This window comes from Pan troglodytes, chromosome 16, assembly GCF_028858775.2.
Source record: "Pan troglodytes isolate AG18354 chromosome 16, NHGRI_mPanTro3-v2.0_pri, whole genome shotgun sequence".
In the NCBI taxonomy this organism is placed as follows: domain Eukaryota; kingdom Metazoa; phylum Chordata; class Mammalia; order Primates; family Hominidae; genus Pan; species Pan troglodytes.
Window position 1 is genome coordinate 7,527,730 of NC_072414.2, and position 23,121 is coordinate 7,550,850.

The 23,121-nt window shown below is 43.3% G+C and overlaps 1 protein-coding gene across 12 annotated transcripts in view; it reads left to right on the plus strand.

Annotated features, from left to right (window-relative positions):
* Positions 1 to 23,121, plus strand: part of OCA2 (OCA2 melanosomal transmembrane protein) — a 345,392-nt gene that overhangs the window by 121,863 nt on the left and 200,408 nt on the right. For all 12 annotated transcript variants that reach the window (XM_054667272.2, XM_016927806.4, XM_016927803.4 and 9 more), the window contains 3 exons: positions 9,341 to 9,473; positions 18,414 to 18,561; positions 20,934 to 20,991. In XM_054667272.2, the coding sequence (XP_054523247.1) occupies positions 9,341 to 9,473; positions 18,414 to 18,561; positions 20,934 to 20,991 (339 nt within the window). The remainder of the gene's footprint in view (positions 1 to 9,340; positions 9,474 to 18,413; positions 18,562 to 20,933; positions 20,992 to 23,121) is intronic.

Below are 23,121 nucleotides of genomic sequence, written 5' to 3' on the forward strand. Positions count from 1 at the left end.
CATATACAAAAATTAATGGTTTTCTATATTTAGCAATAAATAACCGAAAATTAAAATTAAAATTTCACTTACAGTAGCACAAAACATATGCTGTATTCGGTATTGCATATGACCAAACATATGCAAGGCCTATATACTGAAAACTACAAAACTGCAGAGTAATTAAAGAAGATCTAAATAAATTAAGAGGTACACCTTGTTTATGGGCCGGAAAACTCAATATTATTAAGGTATCCATTCTTTCCAAATTAATCTATAAATTCAAGCAATCCCCATCAAAACTATAGCAGGTTTTCTCTTTGGGTAGAAATTGACAAGCTGATTCTAAAATTTATATGGAAATTCAGAGTATCCAGAATGACAAAAAAAGAAAACAAAAACAAATGGAAAGGGCTAGTACTTCCTGACACCAAGGTTTATTATAAAGTCTCAGTAACCAAGACAGTGGTTTTGGCATCAAGACAGACAAATAGATAAATGGAATAAAGTAGGGAGTGTAGATACAGGCCCACACATAAGTGAACTACTGATTTTTGACAAAGGTGCAAAGCTAAGTCAGCAGAGACAAGATAGCGTTTTCCACAAATTGTCCTTGAACAAATGTATATTCATATTCAGGAAAAATGAACTTTAGTCCACACCTCTCACTATATCCACAAATTAACTCAAACTGGATCATAGATGTAAGTGTAAAACCTAAAACCTTAATTTCTAGTGGAAAACCTAAGTTGTAGTAGAATAGGTAGAAAAATAGTTCACGTGAAGATGTGGCTACTGTACTTCATTAGACTCTTTAGAACTTGGCTTTCAACTTGTTATTTTTTTTCTTCTTTTTATGACAACATTTAATGAATGCTGCAACAGTTTAACTCTCCTGACTAGCATCACATTAGTGTTAATGTAAAATCCTAGGCATGGTGTATTTCTTACACACAATCTGAATTAACTCTGCATCATTTTAAGCCTGCCCTTACAGTCCTAGATCGAAATATTCTGAACTAAACAATATGATGTGACCCAAGACAGACACTGGCTGTGTTTCTACCAAGCCACGTAGAAAACTGAGGGCAAAGAGCAGTCTGTCAGACCATTGCTACAATCCTCCATGGCATATGACAAGCCTTTTTAAGATATCCAGGTTTTAAATATGATGGTAGGAAAGAAAGGTGAGGACCCTGGAGGTGAGTACACTCTGTGGTCTTGCTGAGGCTCAGCCCAGGCTTATCATACAATTTTCTGCCAAAGTGACATTCTCTGGGAAGATGGCCTTAGGACTGTCCTTATTTTACTGAAGACAGCATTCCTTGTCTTCTACTTAATGACTTTCTCTGAATTTGGGAATTAAACTGTAATGGAGTCTCGCCCTATTGCTCAGGCTGGAGTGCAGTAGCGTGATCTTGGCTCACTGCAACCTCCGCCTCCTGGGTTCAAGCAATTCTCCTGCCTCAGCCTCCTGAGTAGCTGGGATTACAGGTGCATACCACCACGCCTAGCTAATTTTTATATTTTTAGTAGAGATGGGGTTTCACTGTGTTGCCCAAGCTGGTCTTGAATTCCTGACCTCAGGTGATCCATCTGCCTCGGCCTCCCAAAGTGCTGAGATTATAGGCATGAGCCGCCATGCCCGGCCTTGATTTTAATTTATTTCACAGTAGTTTGGAGATAAGGAAATACTTCTCTGTATGGAGACACAGATGCACTCATAGTTTCAGGGACAGTGTCTTCAGCAGAGATAAATTTATAAAGCCTCATTATCAATAGTGACAGCACAGCCATACATTTGCCTCACATGATGTGCATATTTATTTTGCATTGTTTAGTTGTTCATCAAGGATCTCAAATAGGAAGAAAACAGATTATGAAATAAAACTTAAGTTTGAAATTAATTTTAAAATTATTCCTGAAGAGGAAGTCCTAGTCAGAGTAATCAGACAAGAGAAAGAAATAAAGAGTACCCAAATTGGAAAAGAGGAAGTCAAACTATGGCTGTTTGCCACTGATATGATCTTATACCTCGAAAACTCTAGACTCCTCCAAGACTCCTAGATTTGAGAAATGAATTCAGTAAAATCTCAGGTTACAAAATCAATGTACACAAATCAGTAGCACTGCTATATACCAACAATGACCAAGCCAAGAATCAAATCAAGAACTCAATCCCTTTCACAATAGCTACCAAAAAAATAAAATACCTAGGGATATACTTAACCAAGGAGTTGAAAGATGTCTAAAAGGAGAACTACAAAACACTGCTGAAAGAAATCATAGATGACACAAACAAATGGAAATGCATCCCATGCTCATGGATTGGAAGAGTCAGTATCACAAAATGACCATATTGCCCAAAGTAACTTACAGATTCAATGCAATTCCTATCAAAATTCCAATATCATTTTTCACATAATTAGAAAAACCAATCTTGAAATTCATATGGAACCAAAAAAGAGCCTGAATAGCCAAAGCAATCCTAAACAAAAATAACAAATCTAGAGACATCACATTACTCAACTTCAAATTATACTAAAAGGCTATAGTAACCAAAACAGCATGGTACTAGTATAAAAGTAGACACATAGAGCAATGGAACAGAATTGAGAACCCAGACATAAAGCCAAATACTTACAACCAACTGATCTTCAACCAAGTATACAAAAACATAAACTGGGTAAAAGACACTCTGTTCAGTAAATGATGCTGGGAAAACTGGCTAGCCACATGTAGAAGAATGAAACTGGATCCCTATCTCTCACGATATACAATATAACTGAAGATGGATTAAAGACTTAAATCTAAGACTTGAAACCATAAAAATTCTAGAAGAAAACCTATGAAAAACTCCTCTGGACACTGACCTAGGCAAAGAATTTAGGACAAAGACCCCAAAAACAAATGCTGCAGAAACAAAAATAAATGGGATCTAATTAAACTGAAAAGCTAATGCAGACTGGGCATGGTGACTCACGCCTGTAATCCCAGCACTTTGGGAGGCCAAGATGGGAGGATCACTTGAGGTCAGGAGTTAGAGACCAGCCTGGCCAACACGGTGAAACCCCATCTCTACTAAAAATAAAATAAAAAAATAGCTGGGCGTGGTGGTGCATGCCTGTAATCCCAGCTACTCGGGAGGCTGAGGCAGGAGAATCACTTGAACCAGGGAGGCAGAGGTTGCAGTGAGCCGAGATTGCACCACTGCACTCCAGCTTGGGTGACAAAGAGAGACTCTGTCTCAAAAAAAAAAAAAGAAAAGAAAAGAAGAAAATAACCATCAAAGTAAACAGAAAACCTACAGAATGGGAGACAATGTTTGCAAACTATGAATCTGACAAAGGACTAATATCCAGAATCTATAAGAAACTCAAACAAATTAGCAGGAAAAAAAAATAATCCCAATAAAAAGTAGGCAAATGACATGAGTAGACATTTTTGAAGAAGATATGCAACTGGCCAAGAAACATATGAAAAAATGCTGAACATCACTCATCATCAGGGAAATACAAATTAAAAGAATGAGATATCACCTTATTACAGCCAGAATGGCCATTATGGCCATTATTAAAAAGTCAAAAAACAATAGATGTTGGCACAGATGTGGTAAAAAGGGAATGCTTATACACTGCTGGTTTGAATGTAAATTAATACAACCCTTATGGAAAATACTGTGGAGATTTCTCAATGAACTAAAAGTATATCTACCATTCAATCCAGCAATCCAGTCACTGGGTATCTACCCAAAGGAAAAGAAGTCATTATATCAAAAAGACACCGGCACACTTACGTTTATCACAGCACAATTCACAACTGCAGAGATATGGACTCAACCTAAATGCCCATCAACAGATAAGTGGATAAAGAAAATTTGAGAGAGAGAGATGCGTGTATATACACCCACACACACCATAGAATACTTCTCAGCCATAAAAAAGAATGAACTAATGTCTTTTGCAGCAACTTGGGTGGAACTGGAGGCCATTATTCTAAGTGAAGTAACTCAGAAAGGGAAAAGCAAATACCGCATGTTCTCACATATAAGTGGGAGCTAAGTTGTGAGTATGCAAAGGCATACACTGGTAACGAGAACATTGGAGACTAGGAACAGGGGAGGTCAGGAGGGGTTGATGGATGAAAAACTACATATTATGTACAATGTCCACTACTCTGGTGACGGGTGCACTAAAATCCCAGACTTCACCAGTATATAATTTATCCATGTAACCGAAAACCACTTGCACCCCTAAAGCTAATGAAAAAAAAATTCACAAAGAAAATGAATACTTATGTAGTTCGGAGGAATAATAAATCAGCACTAGAGTTTGGAACAGTAAAGAAGTCACATCTGAAAACTCGTCCACATTTTCCGAGCATTAGGCAGAAACGACAGGAAGTTGTGAGGAAAGTTCTTGCCGCCTACCATTGCTGCACGAGGCTTAGGTCTCTCAGGTCTCTTGGGATAACTCTCTGTCGGTGGAATTTCCAGCACTGGACAGGTAGGTAGGGAGGACCTCCAGGATCCACCACATGGACAACCACTTATTCCCCAGCCACAAGCCTCCCTTGGGTAAGCATGAGTCGGCCTGGCTGTAGCATCCACGCGCACCAACCCACTGCACCTTCAGCTCCTAACAAGCTGACAGGATAAAGTTTTACTTTGCTGGTTACATTTGCTCCTTTATGCCTGTTCTACAGAGACTCACCATGGTGAACAAAACTATTCAACTGTCTTTAAAATAATACCTGAAAAGTCTCTTGAGGGAAGCGTGCCCCTATGCTTCTGAATGGCATCTTTCTAAGAAGACAGGTTTCCCTTCATGCCCCACGTTGTGTACTTGGATGCTTTTTATACTTTTCCCACTATACTGTGCGCTGGGCTTGCTGGGACATTCTTCCCGTTTTCCCACCATGCCATGCGTGCTGGGGCGTTCTTCACGTTTTCCCATCATGTCTTGCATGCTGGGACGTTCTTTCCGTGTTCTCACCATGCCGGGCATGCTGGGGCGTTCTTCAGGCTTTCCTGCCATACTGTGCGTGCTGGGACATTATAATTATGTTTTCCCACCACGCCTTGCATGCTGGGGCATTTTTCACGTTTTCCCACCATGCCGTGCTTGCTGGGGAGTTCTTCAGGCTTTCCCTGCCGTACTGTGCATGCTGGGACGTTCTTTACGTTTTCCCATCATGCCGTGGGTACTGCCACGTTCTTCCTGTTTTCCCACCATCCCATGTGTGCAGGGACGTTTTTCACGTTTTCCCACCATGCCATGCGTACTGGGGTATTCTTCAGGCTTTCCCTGCCATGCTGTGCGTGCTGGGATGTTCTTTATGTTTTCCCAACATTCTGTGTGTGCTGGGATGTTTTTCACGTTTTCCCAGCATGCGTTCTTCAGGCTTTCCCTGCCATACTGCGTATGCTGGGACATTCTTAATGTTTTCCCACCATGCCGTGCGTGCTGGGGCGTTCTTCAGGCTTTCCCTGCCGTACTGTGCATGCTGGGACATTCTTTATGTTTTCCCATCATGCTGTGCGTGCTGGGACATTCTTTACATTTTCCCACCATGCTGTGTGTGCTGGGACCTTCTTCATATTTTCCCACCATGCCGTGCCTGCTGGGGCGTTTTTCCTGCGTTCCTGCCATGCTGCATGTGCTGTGAAGTTCTTTGGCTTCTCCACTACTGCTTTTCCCCCACTCCCTTGGGTGATAATTTAGACAGTGTCTCCCTCTTGTGGGCCCTGCTCTGCCTCTCTGGCCCCCTCTGAATTTCCTTTATGGGTTTTTTTTTTGGTTTGTTGGTTTCCACACACCTATTTAATATCTGTGGGCTCAGGGGTCTTCGTTTTTGACCTTTTTCTCCTCTCAGATCAGCACTGGCTAGCAAAGCTCATCCCCTCCGTGGCTTGCTCCGTTTTCAGCATGCTGGGATCTGTGTCTCTGCCAGAGGCTCTTCCTTTAGACCCATGTGTGCCAGGACCCCTGCACCTATGCTTGATTGATCCCTCACAAGCAGCGAGACCCACACCCCTGTCCGGCCCACACGCATTCCTGCAGTGCTGGGTCCTCTCCTTACTGGCCATCTAGACAGGATTATATTTTCAAATTACACCATGCATATTTTACTAAACTATTCAATAGATTCAGCTAAACACTTCATAAGAAGCTTTTTTTTTAAAATTTTCACATGGAAGAATTCAAGAAATCATTTTGGCTTGAGCCCCTCCTTTGCAACCTAATGGACCATTTTGACTTGTCACAGAGCTAGCCTGAAGCGTCATTCCTAGAAAATGATATTGGTGGGCCAGAAGTCCCTCAGGCGTGTCCCCTTAAATGTATGTAGATTATGAATCTGGGAATGTTCTGATCTGATTGAGGGTTCCTCTTTTGTTTGGTTTACGTGCCTAATATTTGGCCATTTAATCCATCAAATGAGGACAGTGGGGAAAATTAAGAAGAAAATGACTGAGTGGAGCCTATAATAAAACAATACAAAGCAGAAGTGGCACCTTGAAGCAGAAAGAGCGCATTTAGGCGCTGAATTGATATGAGTGTGCTGGTGGATGGTTTTGTTACTGGGAACACAGAGGAGAGTCTAGGAAATTATAGAGGCACGTAAAAGCAGCAGGGTGGCCCAGATACCTGCACCTAATAAGCTTAGTGCAAACATCTGCATCCCACTGCACACTGCATCTGCCTGTTTCCTAAAGTGATCAGTTTGGATTTTTCCCTTATCATTGCTCTTTTGATGAATCCACCCATCACAAGTCTAGTAGCAACCAAATGCTTCACTCAGTGCTGTGTCATTTTGCTGTGGACGCACACCCAGGACCTCCTTACTTTTTTTTTTTTTCTTTTATCTACTCATCACTTTTTTCTCCAATTGCCGCAACATTTCAAATGGGGCAAAACTTTATAGTTATTGTGTTCTAGAGGGACCAAGAATTACTCAGGATATAGGTACTTCTGTCTTCTTGGGACATTTTCTCTAAAAAATATTAACAATTGCATTTCATGACCCAGCTAGTGTATAAATATATTAGTACTATAGTTTAAATCATTTTCTCTGACCCAACAGTTCATTTTTTTTTTTTTTGCTTTTGAGTTTAGAAGAATTTAAAACAGTTTCATAAGCCCCTAAAAGTATCGTGGATCTTTTTCAGATATCTGGGGTATGAATTATAGAGATAAACACAAAATTCAATGTAATACCCCCATTGAAGAACTATCGGGAAAGTGGTGAATTCTTCTATATGATCACCCAAAGCAAAGTCCCGCCTCTGTGTGGTTTCCCTGCCATCTGTCCAGGAATTAGCTTATATAGCTCCATCTGTCATTTGTAATGCTGTTTTCAAGGACAACCATTGGATGTACCGGTAACTGCAAGGGATTAAGCATTTCAGATTATTGTATATTGGCAAGCTCTAAACTTTGACACAACTTCATTGATAATGGCCTCTAGTTGTGTTGTATCTTTAATAATGTTGAAAGTGATTTCACATATTTTCTAAAAGTGAGAGGAAAAATACATAAATTTTAATAAGGAACAATTAATATAGTTTAAATCACTCAAACCCAGACCTTTGGAAGGTGATTTTCCAAACTCCCATCGTGGGATCCTCACTAACGTTCTGTGTGACTTGCCACCCCTCTACCTATGTAAGAGGTTCCCAAGGGTCCCAAGGCAGAGCTGGACTGCCCGTGGTCCCTCCCACCCTGCCCCTGTCATTCCCCACGGTCATGCATTGTCACTGTGCCTCTGACCCCCTTTGTGGCACCTGTGATTCATGGACACTACAGAAAAGACCTTGAGTTCTTGCCAGATGGCCAGCTTCATGGGGATAAGAGCCTCATCTGTCCTGCTGGGGGCTCAGGAGGTGCCTGCACAGATGTGCTGAAGGTGTAAAAGCACATGGTCTGTGAAAGAACAGAACCAATGAGTGACGCTGCTGACTTATTCCAGGAGGTCTGTGAAAGAACAGAACCAACCAGTGACGCTGCTGACTTATTCCAGAACGTCAGTGAAAGAACAGAACCAACGAATGACACTGCTGACTTATTCCAGGACGTCTGTGAAAGAACAGAACCAACCAATGACGCTGCTGACTTATTCCAGGACGTCAGTGAAAGAACAGAACCAACCAGTGATGCTGCTGACTTATTCCAGGACGTCTGTGAAAGAACAGAACCAACCAGTGACGCTGCTGACTTATTCCAGGACGTCAGTGAAAGAACAGAACCAACCAGTGACGCTGCTGACTTATTCCAGGACGTCAGTGAAAGAACAGAACCAACCAATGATGCTGCTGACTTATTCCAGGACGTTTGTGTGTGAAAGAACAGAACCAACCAATGACGCTGCTGACTTATTCCAGGACAAATCAACCTAGTGGGGATTTTCCCAACTCTAAAGATACCCTCAGTGGCCGGCCACGCGCAGAGCCCTAGGCAGGCAAAGGAAGCGTGCCGGGAAGGAGAGGTTCCTGCTTGAGTCCCTGCGGCTGGTCCCCATGCTCTAAGCTATCCCAGCCCTGATGGGCCCTGAGTGCCATGCAAAGGGCTGTGCTCTCCAGCCACGAGGACACTTTCAAACCGATGGCAGGGACTTAAATGAAGTGTTTAAAAATTCAACTTACCTTTAAATGGACAAATATTATCAAATAGTTTAGTATTTTGTCCCATTCAGTCTTTTTTCACCCTGTCTTGGGGAAGGCATCAATCTAGTGCTGAAGATGGACCAAGCCAAGGTTGAGTTAGATGTGGTAGCCTGTTTTTGTTTCTTCCTATGATGGCTTGTCATTTGTGTAAGAATTGGTTTTTGGTTTTCGACATGAAAGAAACAAACGTTAACAATTTTCAAAATCATGGTAAGGAATTCGTGGTCTTTCGTGGGCTTTGTATTGGGCTCCAGGACCTCTGCCTAAGGTCCTGGAACTCCTGGTGAGCCCCTTCCCTCCTGGGCTCTGGCCCTCCCTGGACCCTGACTCGGGGAGCTGCTGCCTGTGCGGAGGAAAGGCCTGTCTGCCATTTCTTTCTGTTTGTTTGTTTTGAGACGGAGTCTCGCTCTGTCGCCCAGGCTGGAGTGCGGTGGCGCGATCTCGGCTCACTGCAAGCTCCGCCTCTCGAGTTCACATCATTCTCCTGCCTCAGCCTCCCGAGTAGCTGGGACTACAGGCACCCGCCACCACGCCCAGTTAATTTTTTGTATTTTTTAGTAGAGACAGGTTTTCACTGTGTTAGCCAGGATGGTCTCCATCTCCGGACCTCGTGATCCACCCACCTCGGAAAGTGCTGGGATTACAGGCGTGAGCCACCATGCCCGGGCTGCCATTTCATTTCCCCTTGTTTATTTCCAGGGCCTGGACTTTGCCGGATTCACTGCACACATGTTCATTGGGATTTGCCTTGTTCTCCTGGTCTGCTTTCCGCTCCTCAGACTCCTTTACTGGAACAGAAAGCTTTATAACAAAGAACCCAGTGAGATTGTTGGTGAGTACAAGTGCAACCTCATGTAGGCTCAGATTTCATGACCATAATATTGTTTGTTTACCAGGAGAAGTTCTTATCAGGAAGTATCTGTTGATGGGTTGCTGGATGCTCAATACCAGTGACTCTCCACGTCCACCTTCTAGTATACACTGTTTTCAGCGCTGCTATCATGAGCTGTGCCTCTTTAGTTTTCTGTGAAGTGTACTGTGGTAAAATGTGGGAAGTAATGGCCACCATGTACAACTCACATGTCATAACCCCCTAAAGCCACGTGTATATGGTACAAATACACTAACATATAGACTGCAGTGCTCTAATAGTGTATCATAGCTTGAGTCTTAAATATGACTGGAAATAACAGCAACATAACCCAGCACAGGAGGTGATGGGCCCTGTCAATCAAGAGCACATGCTAGGCCAGGCACGGTGGCTCACGCCTGTAATCCCAGCACTTTGGGAGGCCAAGGTGGGCGGATCACCTGAATCAGGTCAGAAGTTCGACTCCAGCCTGGCCAACATGGTGAAACCCCGTCTCTACTAAAAATACAGAAATTAGCCGGGCATGGTGGCACAGGCCTGTAATCCCAGCTACTCAGGAGGCTGAGGCAGGAGAATTGCTTGAACCCAGGAGGTGGAGGTTGCAGTGAGCCAAGATCGTGCCACTGCACTCCAGCCTGGGCGACAGAGTGAAACTCTGTCTCAAAAACAAACAAACAAACAAACAAACAGCAGATGCTGAGCACCAGCCAGCAGGATGAGGGCTTAGGGCCATCTTATCGTTTGGCATTTTCATCACTAAAACACTTTAGTAGATGTTTTACTGAGATCATTACTGATGAGAATATATTAGGAACAATAGATTATTTGGGAAACAAGCAGCCTTTCCTTGACGAGGTCCAGAATATGGATGCTGTGCAGGTTGCCTGGGTAACAGGGGCATCAGGCGACCAGAGCTCAGCAGATGAAGGCGCTCTTCTTCGGGAATTTGTAGAGCTCACGGATTGCATGTTGATCTCTCTCAGCCTTTGTGATTCTGCTGGCCTGTGTTTTACAGGATCTCAGTTTGTCTTTGTTCTGGATAAGATACCCAGATTCCATTTCCACATGGATGGCTGGAGGCCACGACATGGTCCTGCCATACTCCAGTTCCTCCGATGCTGACTGTCCAAGACAGATCTGTGTGACTTTCATGTTATTCAGAATTTGAGTATTTAAAAAATCTAATTAAGAAAACATTGTTTTGCATTCCTCCTCAGGATTCATCTGTCAAAACAAGCTTGTTCTTGGGAATATCTACTCATCTTACCTGGGGGCTGGACCTAGTTCAACCCATAACAACTAGCTAGAGGTGTTTAGAATGTTTTATAATCAACTAATATATGCAAAGTAAGATAAATTAATATATAGGTTTCTTTTTCTGATGAAAATGTTAGAGCTAAGGGAGAGTGAAGGAGACTGTGATCATGGTGGATAATTGTCCTGTCTCTTGGAGCTTGTGTGTGCACAGCTGTGCCTTAGTGGAGAGCTCAACCATCATCCTGCCCAACTATGCCAGCCTCTCCCAACCTCCCTGGTGATCACAGTGACCTGAGACAATTGTTGTATATGCAGATTTCCAGCGTCATCCCCAGGAATTCTGTGTTGTTAGTAAGCTGTCCTGAAGAGTCTAATCTTGAGATGAATTTGGGATACACAGATTTAGACACATAGAAAATAATCTCTGTAATGAATTCCTCACCGTTCCTGAGTAAGGAACAGAGAAAAGCTTCGAGGGAAGTGGGGAGGGATGGTTGGAAGTGGACACACCTGGTGATGCAGGAACCCTATGGCAGGGCTAAGACCAGCAGTGCAGGGTGGGGTGATTGCTCTGTGCCACCGTGGGGCTTAGAGGGCTCCAAATTTGGAGTGGTGGGTAAAACTGCAGATTCCCAAGCCCCACTCAAGAGATCTGAGTTTAGCAGGCCTGTGGTGGTGTACAGAGCATTGTCAGAACAGGCTTGGTTATGTTGCAGTGAAAAAGTAACCCTGAAATCTCAGTGACTTCCAGAACTGTGTTTTCTTCCTTGTGTTGGCTTTGTACCCCCCGCCCCCTCCCCAATGGACTGGCAGGGGCCCTGATCATCATCTGTTCTTAGAGTCCTGAGCGGCTAGCCTTGAAGGCAAAGAGAATAGCATGGACCCATTCTGCCATCCAGTGACACAGGCAGGCCCCACCCAGTCACAAGGGACCAGGACAGGCCAGCCTGCCAGGTGCTCAGAATGGGAGAGAGCATGACTTACATGGTGAAAAGAACAATAATCACCAGAGCCTATCCCTCTGATCACCAAATGTTCAACTCATGCTGCTTCTTGCTAATACTTTGTTTAGCATTTTGTTTTTGTGTACATTAGGGATCTTGATTGTAGTTTCCTTTCTTGTAATGTCTTTTTTGTTGTCCTCATAGGAAGAATATGGAAATATTTCCTCATCTTCAATTTTTTGGAAGAATTTCTGTAGAATTGCTATTACTTTTTTCTTAAATGTTTATTTGGACATTTATAGGCCTGGATGTTTTTGTGGAAAGGTTTTTAACTACAAATTCAAATCCCTTAATATACATATAGGGATGGCTATTCAAGTTATCTGTTTCTGCTTGAGTGTTGACTGGTAGTTGGTGTCTTTCAAGGAATTTGTCCATTTAATCTAAGTTGTTGAATGTATTGTTATAAAATTGTTCATAATATTCTTTCATTATCCTTTTAAGGGCTATCAAATTTTTGATAATGTCATATCTCTCATTCCTGATGTTGGTAGTTTGATAGTTTGTGTCTTCTCTCTCTCTTTGGTTGGTTTATCAATTTTATTGATCTCAAAGAACCAGCTTTTGATTATATAGATTTTTCTCTACAATTTTTTTCTCTTTTAATAATGTCTATTGTGCTCTTTATTTTTTTTCTGCTTACTTTCAGGCTTGCTTATTTTTTTCACTGGTTTCTTAAAGTGGAGGCTAAGGTTATTGATTTTATGTGCATCTTATTTTCTAATATAGGCCTTTAGTGCTCTAAATTTCCTTCTAAGTATTACTTTAGTGGCCTCTCACTAATTTATTATTTTTATTTCATTTTCATTCAGTTCAAATTATCTTATAATGCATCTTTTTATTTTTTCTTTGATCCTTGGATAATTTAGATGGTTTATATACCTTCCAAGTATTTGGGAAAGTTTTTGCAGTTACCTAATTTAGTTCCACTGTAGTAAGAGAATATATTTCATAAATCTTGAATCCTTTAACATTTATTGAGGCTTGTATGGCTATAGAATGTGGTCTACCTTTGTAAACATTCTGTGTGCACTAGAAATGAAAATGTATTCTGCTCTTGTTAGGAGGGATGTTCAGTGATGTCAATTATGTAGCTTAGGTCAGATTGGCTGGTAATGTTATTCAAGTATTCTATATTCTTGCTGATTTTCTATCTACTTGTTTAATTATTGAGAGATGGATACAGACGTGTCTAAGGTTGATTATAGATTTGTTTATCTTTGTAATTCTATTATTTTGCTTTATGCATTTTAAAAGTTTACTATTAGGGCACATAAATATTTAGGATTGTTCTTGCATCTTGATGATTTAACACCTTATTATAAAAACAATCTTTGCGATCCATGATAATATTCTTTGCTCTGAAATATACTTTGTTGTTAATATAACAATTTCATTTTTCTCTTGACTAGTGTTAGTGTGGTATATCTTTTTCCATCTTTTTACTTTTAACTTATTTATATCTTTAAAGTACAGTTCTTGTAAGCAGCATATATTAGCATCTTGATTTTTTATCTACTCTGATAGTCTGTCTCTTAGACCATTTATATTTAATGTGCTTAGTGATGCGATTGAATTTAAGTGTAACATCATATTATTGTTTTATATTTGTGCTTCATTATTACCCTTTTCTTCATTTATGCCTTCTTTTGAATTAATTGAGTATTTAAATACATTCTATATTTTCTCCTCTGTTGGTTGTTACTTTTTTTGGCTTTAATTCTGTTTTGTGATTTTAGTGACTATTATACCACTAACTTTGAGCGATATTATACTACCTAACATACAGTAGAAGAACTTAACACTAGTATAGTTCAATTTCTCTCTTTCTGGCCTAGGCTTCTTCTCCTGAGATTCCTAGCTCTGAGCTCACTACTCTAGGCTTCCCTGGAAGCCATCACCTCCTGTGTCAGAGCACATCCCACATGGCACTTTCTTTGCCTGTTTGAAACATGTATGTGGCCACTCTAAGTAATACCATCAGAAGTTGGTTGAGAAGCTCAGAAAGATAGAGGCTGATAGAGAGGTAAGAGATGGGATATCTGATGATGTCTCCTAGTAAGAGGCTAGGGTGGCAAAGACAAAGAGTTGAAACTTACATGGCAGAATCAGAGCTCACAATGGTGCTGGGCATTTGGGGTTTTGAGTCTTCTCTGAAGATCTTTGACATCTTTAGCTTTATTCTACAGGCCACAGGGAACTAGTGGATATTTGAAAGAAGGAATTTATCTGTCTATCTTCTATTTATCTATCTGTAATCTATCATCTAATCTAGGAAATGATAGATCTAGGAAGATGATAGCTAGATAAATATCAGTCATCTTCCTATCATCTGGGAAATAGATTTATTTTGTTTTATTATTTTAATTAATTAATTTAAAAATATTTAAACTATTTTTATTTTTATTTATTTTATTTTATTTCTTAATTACACTTTAAGTTCTGGGATATATGTGCAGAATGTGCAGGTTTGTTACATAGGTATACACATGCCATGGTGGTTTGCTGCACCCATGAACCTGTCATCTGCACTAGGTATTTCTCCTAATGCTATCCCTCCCCTAGCCCCCAACCCTCCGACAGCCCCCGGTGTGTGATGATCCCCTCCCTGTGTCCATGTGTTCTCATTGTTCAACTCCCACTTATGAGTGAGAACATTCAGTGTTTGGTTTTCTGTTCCTGTGTTAGTTTGCTGAGAATGATGGTTTCCAGCTTAATCCATGTCCCTGCAAAGGACATGAACTCATCCTTTTTATGGCTGCATAGTATTCCATGGTGTATATGTGCCACATTTTCTTTATCCAGTCTGTCATTGATGGGCATTTGGGTTGGTTCCAAGTCTTTACTATTGTGAACAGTGCTGCAATAAGCATACGTGTGCATGTGTCTTTATAGTAGAATGATTTATAATCCTTTGGTTATATACCCAGTAATGGGATTGCTGGGTCAAATGGTATTTCTGGTTCTAGATCCTTGAGGAACCGCCACACTGTTTTCCACAATGGCTGAACTAGTTTTCAGTTCCACCAACAGTGTAAAAGCATTCCTATTTCTCCATATCCTCTCCAGCATCTGTTGTTTCCTGACTTTTTAATGATCATCATTCTAACTGGAGTAAGATGGTATCTCATCGTGGTTTTGATTTGCATTTCTCTAATGACCAGTGGTAATGAGCTTTTTTTCATATGTTTGTTGGTCGCATAAATGTCTTCTTTTGAGAAGTGTCTGTTCATATCCTTTGCCCACTTTTTGAGGGGGTTGTTTTTTTCTTGTAAATTTGTTTAAGTTCTTTGTAGGTTCTGCACATTAGCCCTTTGTCAGATGGATAGATTACAAACATTTTCTCCCATTCTATAGGTTGCCTGTTCACTCTGATGGTAGTTTCTTTTGCTGTGCGGAAGCTCTTTAGTTTAATTAGATCCCATTTGTCAATTTTGGCTTTTGTTACCATTTTTTTTTTTTTTTTTTGAGATGGAGCCTTGCTCTGTCATGCCCAGGCTGGAGTGGAGTGAAGCAATCTTGGCTCACTGCAACCTCCACCTCCTGGGTTCAAGCAATTCTCCTACCTTAGTCTTCCAAGCAGCTGAGATTACTGGCGTCTGCCACCATGCCCAGCTAATTTTTTGTATTTTTAGTAGAGTCGGGGTTTCACCATATTGGCCAGGCTGGCCTTGAACTCCTGACCTCAGGTGATCTGCTCGCCTCGGCCTCCCAAAGTGCTAGGATTACAGGCGGGAGATAGATACATAGATAGATAGATAGATAGATAGATAGATAGATAGATAGAGCAAATGGTGTTTTATGATTAAGCAGGGGCAGGTTTATAGGAAGTGACTGTAGTTAAAGGTTACTAAGGAACAATAAGAATTAAGAAATGTGAGAGGGTGAGGCCTGGACAAGCAGGTAACCTAGGACAGGAAGAAGCAGACAAGGCAAGAGCTGTGCCAGCATATCCTGGGCGGCTCCTGAGGCTCACACTACCCTAGCGTATGTTTATTTATGATATATCTTATATCTCTTTCCAGTTTTGGAAGGCCATCTTGTAACTTACCAATGAAATTTTATCCTTTAGCATCAAACACAGATCTGACACCTGTGACACAATAATGTTAATGTGGAAATATAAAAGAGAATGACATTGACAAGACCAGGATGACATTTCGGTCTTGTGTACCTGGAAGAGCAATTGCATTATATAAAAACTAAGAAGGTAAGGGTAGGAGAGAAACTTTATGGGAGGAAGATAAAGTGTTTAGCTATGAGTTTGCAGCACAGGGTTCAGAGGGAAATATTGGGTAGCCAGCTGGGTCTATGGTCTTGGACCTCAGCAGAGTAGACAGGGTGGGGAAATGACAGAGGAGGTGCAGAGGAAGCCTGGGAACTGATACATGGACAGGTTTTGGTAAACTGAGTTCTGGGTGAACCCTACTGGGCAAAATCCCTCCCGACTAAATTCCTTCATAATTTGTATATTACATTCCACAACTAGGAATACAAAAGTGTACTACCTGAGTATTAATGCGTGGGTTGATCTGAGTGGAGCAGCACTTCCTTTTTGGTTTTATGGGTTAGAAGGCAGGTAGGTGCTGGGTGTGCATGAAGGTGGCTGACGCTCCACTGGAGAGTAAGCACCTGCAGTAGTTGCACAGAGACTGGGAGGCCAGCTCCACCAACATAGCCTTGGTTCCCAGGCTTTGCTTCTCCAAACATAAAGGCTTGGAGAGACTTCCAGCCCGCACCCAGGGGCTGGCACCAGAGATGAACCATGCAGATGTGTGAGCACTTTAAAGCTGATCAGCTGCTTCAGAAAGTGGCCCTTCACCGTGATGCCTTTAGAGAATGGCTGGAAAGTCTCTGGTACTTTATGGACGGGCTTTTAGCAAGATTTAGAGCACTGGATGAAATACTGGCTCTGTCTGAACTTACATTGGAGACCTTCCACAGATGGTGTTTTTGTGTTCAGTGTTTCAGAGAGTGAGTTCATTAGTTTTTTCCTTCACTTCCTCTTCCCCTTTCTTTTTATGTTATCATAGCCTCATAGGTGGTTTAACGAAGTGTGAGACTTTTCAAGAAGAAATTTTGGATCTGTTTCTCTGAAGAGGCCTTTGAATTATACCCAAGTTCCTTTTATTTTAGTAAGCTACAAAGCATCCATATGTACTGAATGAAAACATATTATGTATCTTAGTTCTAAAGGTTTTCATCTGGGTAGGGCTGAAGCTTTAGAGAAAGCCATGTGCTAACTGAAATAGTTCTGGTGCTCCCAGGCTCTGCGCAGTCTCTCTGAGTCACGACATGCTTCGTTTCCAGACTGCCTCCCTCTGCCTAACTCATCTTTGTTGTTGCAGTAGGTCTGCCACGCAGTGGGTGATGAGCACTCACGTACTGAACAGAAGGGGCTTAAAAGGTGGGTTCCCTTTCCACTGAACCCACGATGTTCATGCTGCTTCCCAGGTCTTCGGGTGATCACCATGCCTTGAATCTGCCCCGAGCTGCTCTTCCAGTGCCCCAGCGCCTGCTTGAAAGGCTTTGTCTTTTCATCCTATCTTTAATTCTTGCTATAGGCAGTGTGGCGTATTGCATGTAAGGGTTGGTTCATGAAAATATTGTGCTTTCTTATATTCTTTTAATGGATATTTTGAGAAACATATGTAATGTTTTTAACAGTAAAATAGAGGTTAAATGTAGGTTTTCATGAAATATTTGAATATCTTAAGAGGCAATGAATTGACACATCATTTCCTCTCTACTCTTCTCTATCAGAAGGTGTCTGAATTCAGTGATGGGTGAAAATTCTGCTCATTCTATAGATTTCAGCATCTCATCAAGTCATCTACCTCTCTCTCTCGCCTGTGTCAGAGACAGCTCAGTGGCGCCTGGTTGGAGGGCGCCTCCCTGTCTTCTGCTGCTTACCAAATGCCCTGCTGGAGAGCGCTGAGCACCTTCTCCTGAGAATTACACTTGTGTTTTCAATTTTCACTAGATCTGCTCCTGAAACCCCTCAAAGATTGGGCAATGTCTAGATTTTGGCTGGAAGCAGATCCGAAATATTTCCTGCAAGAAGGGGAAAGGTTGTTGGGTGCTAGCTTTGATGTGTTTGTTCAAGAAAGGAATTTATTCTTCACTGAAAGTGTTGAAATTGCATTACTTCGCTTTCGTGATAATTTTTTTTTTTATTACACTTTAAGTTCTAGGGTACATGTGCACAACGTGCAGGTTTGTTACGTATGTATACATGTGCCATGTTGGTGTGCTGCACCCATTAACTCGTCATTTATATTAGGTATATCTCCTAATGCTATCCCTGCCCCCTACCCCCACCCCACAACAGGCCCTGGTGTGTGATGTTCCCCTTGCTATGTCCAAGTGTTCTCATTGTTCAATTCCCACCTATGAGTGAGAACATGTGGCGTTTGGTTTTTTGTCCTTGCAATTTGTGATAATTTTTAAATGTCGGCTTTGTCATCTGGGCTCCATTACAATAGCTCAGGTGCTGAGAAGCTCTGGGTGACCCTGGGCTACCTGCACGTCTCGAGTGTGTGTCTGCTCCGTCAGGCATTGACTGTGTGGGGAACAGAGGAGGGTGTTGCTGATATCTGAGGTCATGGGAGACCCAAGCTTCGCCTTCCTTTCTCTGCAGAACTGAAGCACGAGATTCATGTCTGGCGCCTGACCGCTCAGCGCATCAGCCCGGCCAGCCGCGAGGAGACAGCTGTGCGCCGCCTGCTGCTGGGGAAGGTGCTGGCACTGGAGCACCTGCTCGCCCAGAGGCTGCACACCTTCCACAGGTACCGGGCGGGGTCCTGCTCAGACTGTGCTTGGTGTGCAGCAGAACATTCCATGGGCCTACAAAATAGCGACATTAGCTGTATACTAATACGTGATATTTAGGTGACGCACACTGTGCTAAGCCTCTTATAGTACATTTTATCTAACCCTCACTGAGCTCTGCAGGGGGTACACAGCCGAGTTTAAGGACCAAAAAAACAACACAAAACCAGAGGCTCGGAGAATTTGAGCAGTGTGCCCAGGGTTGTGCAGCTTGGAAGGAGTGGCACTGGGGATGGAGCTCACACTGTCAACCACTGGGCTGTCCCATCTCTCTACATTGTAATTGTTGCACGACAAAAACCAAAAACCATTAATGCAAAGACTAATCTGACAAAATATTCTGCCAGCAGTTGATTTTCAGGCACCTGAAAGAATATGAAAGCCCCACTCAATTTGTTTCCTGGCATTCGTTGTTAATCGAAGCTGAGACTTAAAGGGTAACCATGAATTGGTGGTTTTTCTCCTTGCTATGACATGGTGCTGAGTTCCAAGCAGTCTTTGTTCTGGAAGCTCAGACAGAAGAAGCAGGAGCCTGGTGACCCCCCAAGGGATGCTGAAGCTGAAGCGTCCCCACAGCTGAGCTGAGAGGGGGTGGAGATGTCCATCTAGGCAAGGGGAAATGTGAACCCTTATGAACAAAATCTAGAATGGTCTTGCATGTTGCCATTCGCTGTGCACTGAGGGGTCACCCTGCATGGGTGTCTCAAGGTCTGGTCTGTTAGTGGGAGGATTCACAGGCAGTCACACGGAGTCCCACACAATCCCGGGATGAAGTGCCGGCTCAGTGCCATTGGCTTCATCCCCGGCCCGGGACCCATCTCGCCCAGTAATGCTGGAGCAGCAGGACCAGTGTCCTCAGGCCACAGGGAGGCCCTGAGTTACAGGCTGGGGAAAGAATGACCAACTTTGGCAGCAAGCACAGATCTTAAAGGAGACGCTTCATAAACTAAAGATGGAATAAATTGTGCTGGTGTTGGGTGTTAAAGACACACTCAGTGCATCTCAGGTTACAAACATGAGGAAACATGTGGGCTCCGAGGCTCACCACGTTCCCATCAGCTCCTCTGGTGTTAGTTACACATGAGGCAACAGACCTGGGGAGGGCGTGGCTTCCCAAGGCCACACAGTTGCTGAGAAGCAGATTACCATGAGGGTGTCCTAAAGCAAGGTCGAGCTCTGCAGGTTTTATTTTTTTGAGACGGAGTTTCGCTCTTGTTCCCCAGGCTGGAGTGCAGTGGCATGATCTCGGCTCACTGCAACCTCTGCCTCCTGGGTTCAAGCGATTCTCCTGCCTCAGCCTCCCGAGTAGCTGGGATTACAGGCATGTACCAACCCTCCTGGCTAATTTTGTATTTTTAGTAGAGATGGGGTTTCTCCATGTTGGTCAGGCTGATCTCGAACTCCCAACCTCAGGTGATCCGCCTGCCTCAGCCTCCCAAAGTACTGGGATTATAGATGTGAGTCACCACACCCGGCCTGCAAGTCTTATTTTTACACTTTCTTTTTAAAAATTGTCCTCAGAATCATTCGACTGTGTCTGCTGTGATTTCTTACGACCCAGACTGCCTGTGTGGTCAGCCTCCTTTGATACTAAAACTGCATTCTTCATTGTGCAGCCCCTTTTCCCTAATTGGTTTGGGAGGAAGTCAGCCAGGAGGGGTGGGCTGAGTCAGAAACATGAAAAAGAAGAGGCAAGTGGGAGCCACTGAAGGGGCTGAAACAGGCGGGAGGAGACCACCCCGGCAGGAGCAGCATGGACAGAAAAGACTTCAAAGCCGATCTTCCCCAACTGCTGGCCTCAAGTGATCCTTCCCCCTCGGCCCCCCAAAGTCCTAGGATTTCAGGCGTGGAAGTGATCATCGATTGATAAAAATCAACATTAAAGCAAGTGACATTTCTTTTACCACGTTTTTCTTTAGTTGGTTGTAATAGTTGTATAGGTTCAGTGCCCTCATTTTGGAAACAAAGAGATTCAGGACCGTAGAAGTGTGCATAAAGAGGAAAATAAAGAGACTGACGGTCGCTGCCCTCCTCCACGCACTGCTGCGGGGTTTTCGTGAAGCTTCCCCTGCGCAAGCTGTCACATGTACCTCCTCACACACACTCCTTTCATCATTCAGGTCATTATATGTATTTTTTTGGGAAAATAGAGAGTGAGCACCTTTTCCAGCCAACAAATGAAGCCCCACCGGCCCCCCATGACTAGTCCTGCCAGCCAGGCTCCAAGTCACAGACCGCGTCCAGGCACGAAGCGCTGGGGACTGCTGCTCCGCGATCTCACTGCGCAGCGTGACCAGGGAAGTAATGAGTCTCTTCTTTTCTCTTTTAGACAGATCTCACAGGAGGACAAAAATTGGGAGACCAACATCCAAGAACTCCAAAAAAAGGTACCCAACTTTCTTTTCTCAGGGATTTCTGATTCACTTCTCCAAGAAGAGAGTGAGTGATGCCTTTTCCTTCCCTCACGTGACTGAATGCCGTTTCTCTTTTTATTTCTGTGGTTATACACAAGACATTGAGGTTTATGTGTGTGAGTGGATGGGGAAAAATGTTTTCTGGATACAGCAGGCTGATTTTGTGAGGACGTGGAAAGCAAACATCTTTATAGAGCCTTTCCCTGTCCCTGCACGTTGCAGGGCCCGCCCTCTGAGCAGGTGTCCCTGACCACCAGCCCGCTCCTGGCCCTGAAGGGCAGGCCCAAGGTTCACACTTCGCAGAGGGGAGACCGGCAAGGCATGCTGCATGAAGTGGAGCAGCTTTAGGGACAGACATAGGATGCGTGAGTGTGCTGCCGATGGCTGTGACTTCCTGGGGCAGAGCTTGTTTTGTTTTGTTTTTTTTTTTGGCTCATTCTTCCATGGGGGTGGACTTTCTCAGCCCATTTATGAACACAGAGGACCCCTTCCCAGTCGAGAGAGCTCTGCTCAAGATCTGCTAGGAGTCATTTGCATCTCAGTGACATTTCAAATCCATGCAGTTTGTTTTCTAGGGAGAGATTGAATACCCACTCTAATTGTGATGGGCACACTCTCCATGCGAGTCAGGTGTTTCCTCACAGGGCTTCAGCACACCTCACATCTATCGTGCTTATTTTCCATAAAGATGTTGGATGCAATCTGATGAGGTGCCTCAGTGCCTTCACACTCTGTCCCATGTGGATGGCCAGGGTTAGAAAAGAAAGGTGTAGCTGTGATACTCTTGCAGGCCCCAAGTTCATACAGATTATGCCTGCCTTGCTAGACTGTGGTGTTTTAGTCATGAGTTGGAGAACTGTGTGCCTCTCTGTAAATCTGGACGAGGACTACAGTGAGACGAAATGGAGAGGTAAGGCTTGGCAACATCCCTGTATCACATCTAAGAATTCTTACAGAAATGACCCTAGGGGTGTGTGTGTGTGTGTGTGTGTGTGTGTGTATGCCATGGAATACTACTCAGCCATAGAAAGGAATGAAATAATGGCATTCACAGCAACCTGGATGGACTTGGTGACCAGTGAAGTAACTCAGGAATGGAAAACCAAACATTGTATGTTCTCACTTATAAGTGGGAGCCAACCTACGAGGACACAAAGGCATAAGAATGATATAATGGACTTTGGGGACTTGAGGGGAAGGGTGGGAGTGGGTCGAGGGATAAAAGACTACACATTGGGTACTGTGTACACTGTTCAGGCTATGGGAGCACCAAAAATCTCAGAAATCACCACTAAATAACTTACCCATATAACCAAACATCACCTGTCTTCCTGAAACCTATTGAAATAAGAAAAACAAACAAAAAAAAAGAAAACAGAAAAAAAGAAATGACCTCAGGTATCCAGAAGGAGCAAATTTGAATGATACCCCCAAAAAACCTCCACTTCCATGAGCTGCAGGATGCTGGAATGCTCTTTGACCTGCCTACTCCTCCACCTCCAATCTTTGCACTGGCTGTGGCAATAGCCACTTTCTGTGGTTGCTGCGACCTCAGGGAAGGTTTGCAGTGCCTCCCCTCATGCCTGGTGAGAACCCGCATCACTCTCCTCTGAGCATTTCAAATCTTTTTCCTGCCATGCTCCTTTGGCCCTAATTCTTCAGCACAGAATCGTGTAGGAAAATCGGCCTTCCCCAGAGGGGCGACAGGGAAGATGAGAAGGGGCTGGCCCAGCCATGAGCCTTCACGGTGGGCAGGGAGGGGCAGATGCTCACCAGTGGCCCCACTGCACATAGAGGAGGGGCTGTGTCAGCTGTTGTGACACAGAGGGCCTTGCATGTGTTTTTGATGGCAGCAGCTTTACCTTTGTGACCAGAGGAAGCAAGAGAGAAAATCTCTTTGTAGCTCTAGCTCTACCTCTGTGTGTCTATATCTATATATCTATATGTCTATATCTGTCCAAATCCAGATAGCTATAGATCACTATGATGGTAGGTATCTAGATCCACCTGCATCCACGAAGCTACAGACATTGACATTCGTCATCATTGCTGTCTCCATCTAATCCACCTAGACAGATTAGACAGATGGGTAGACAGGTGTGC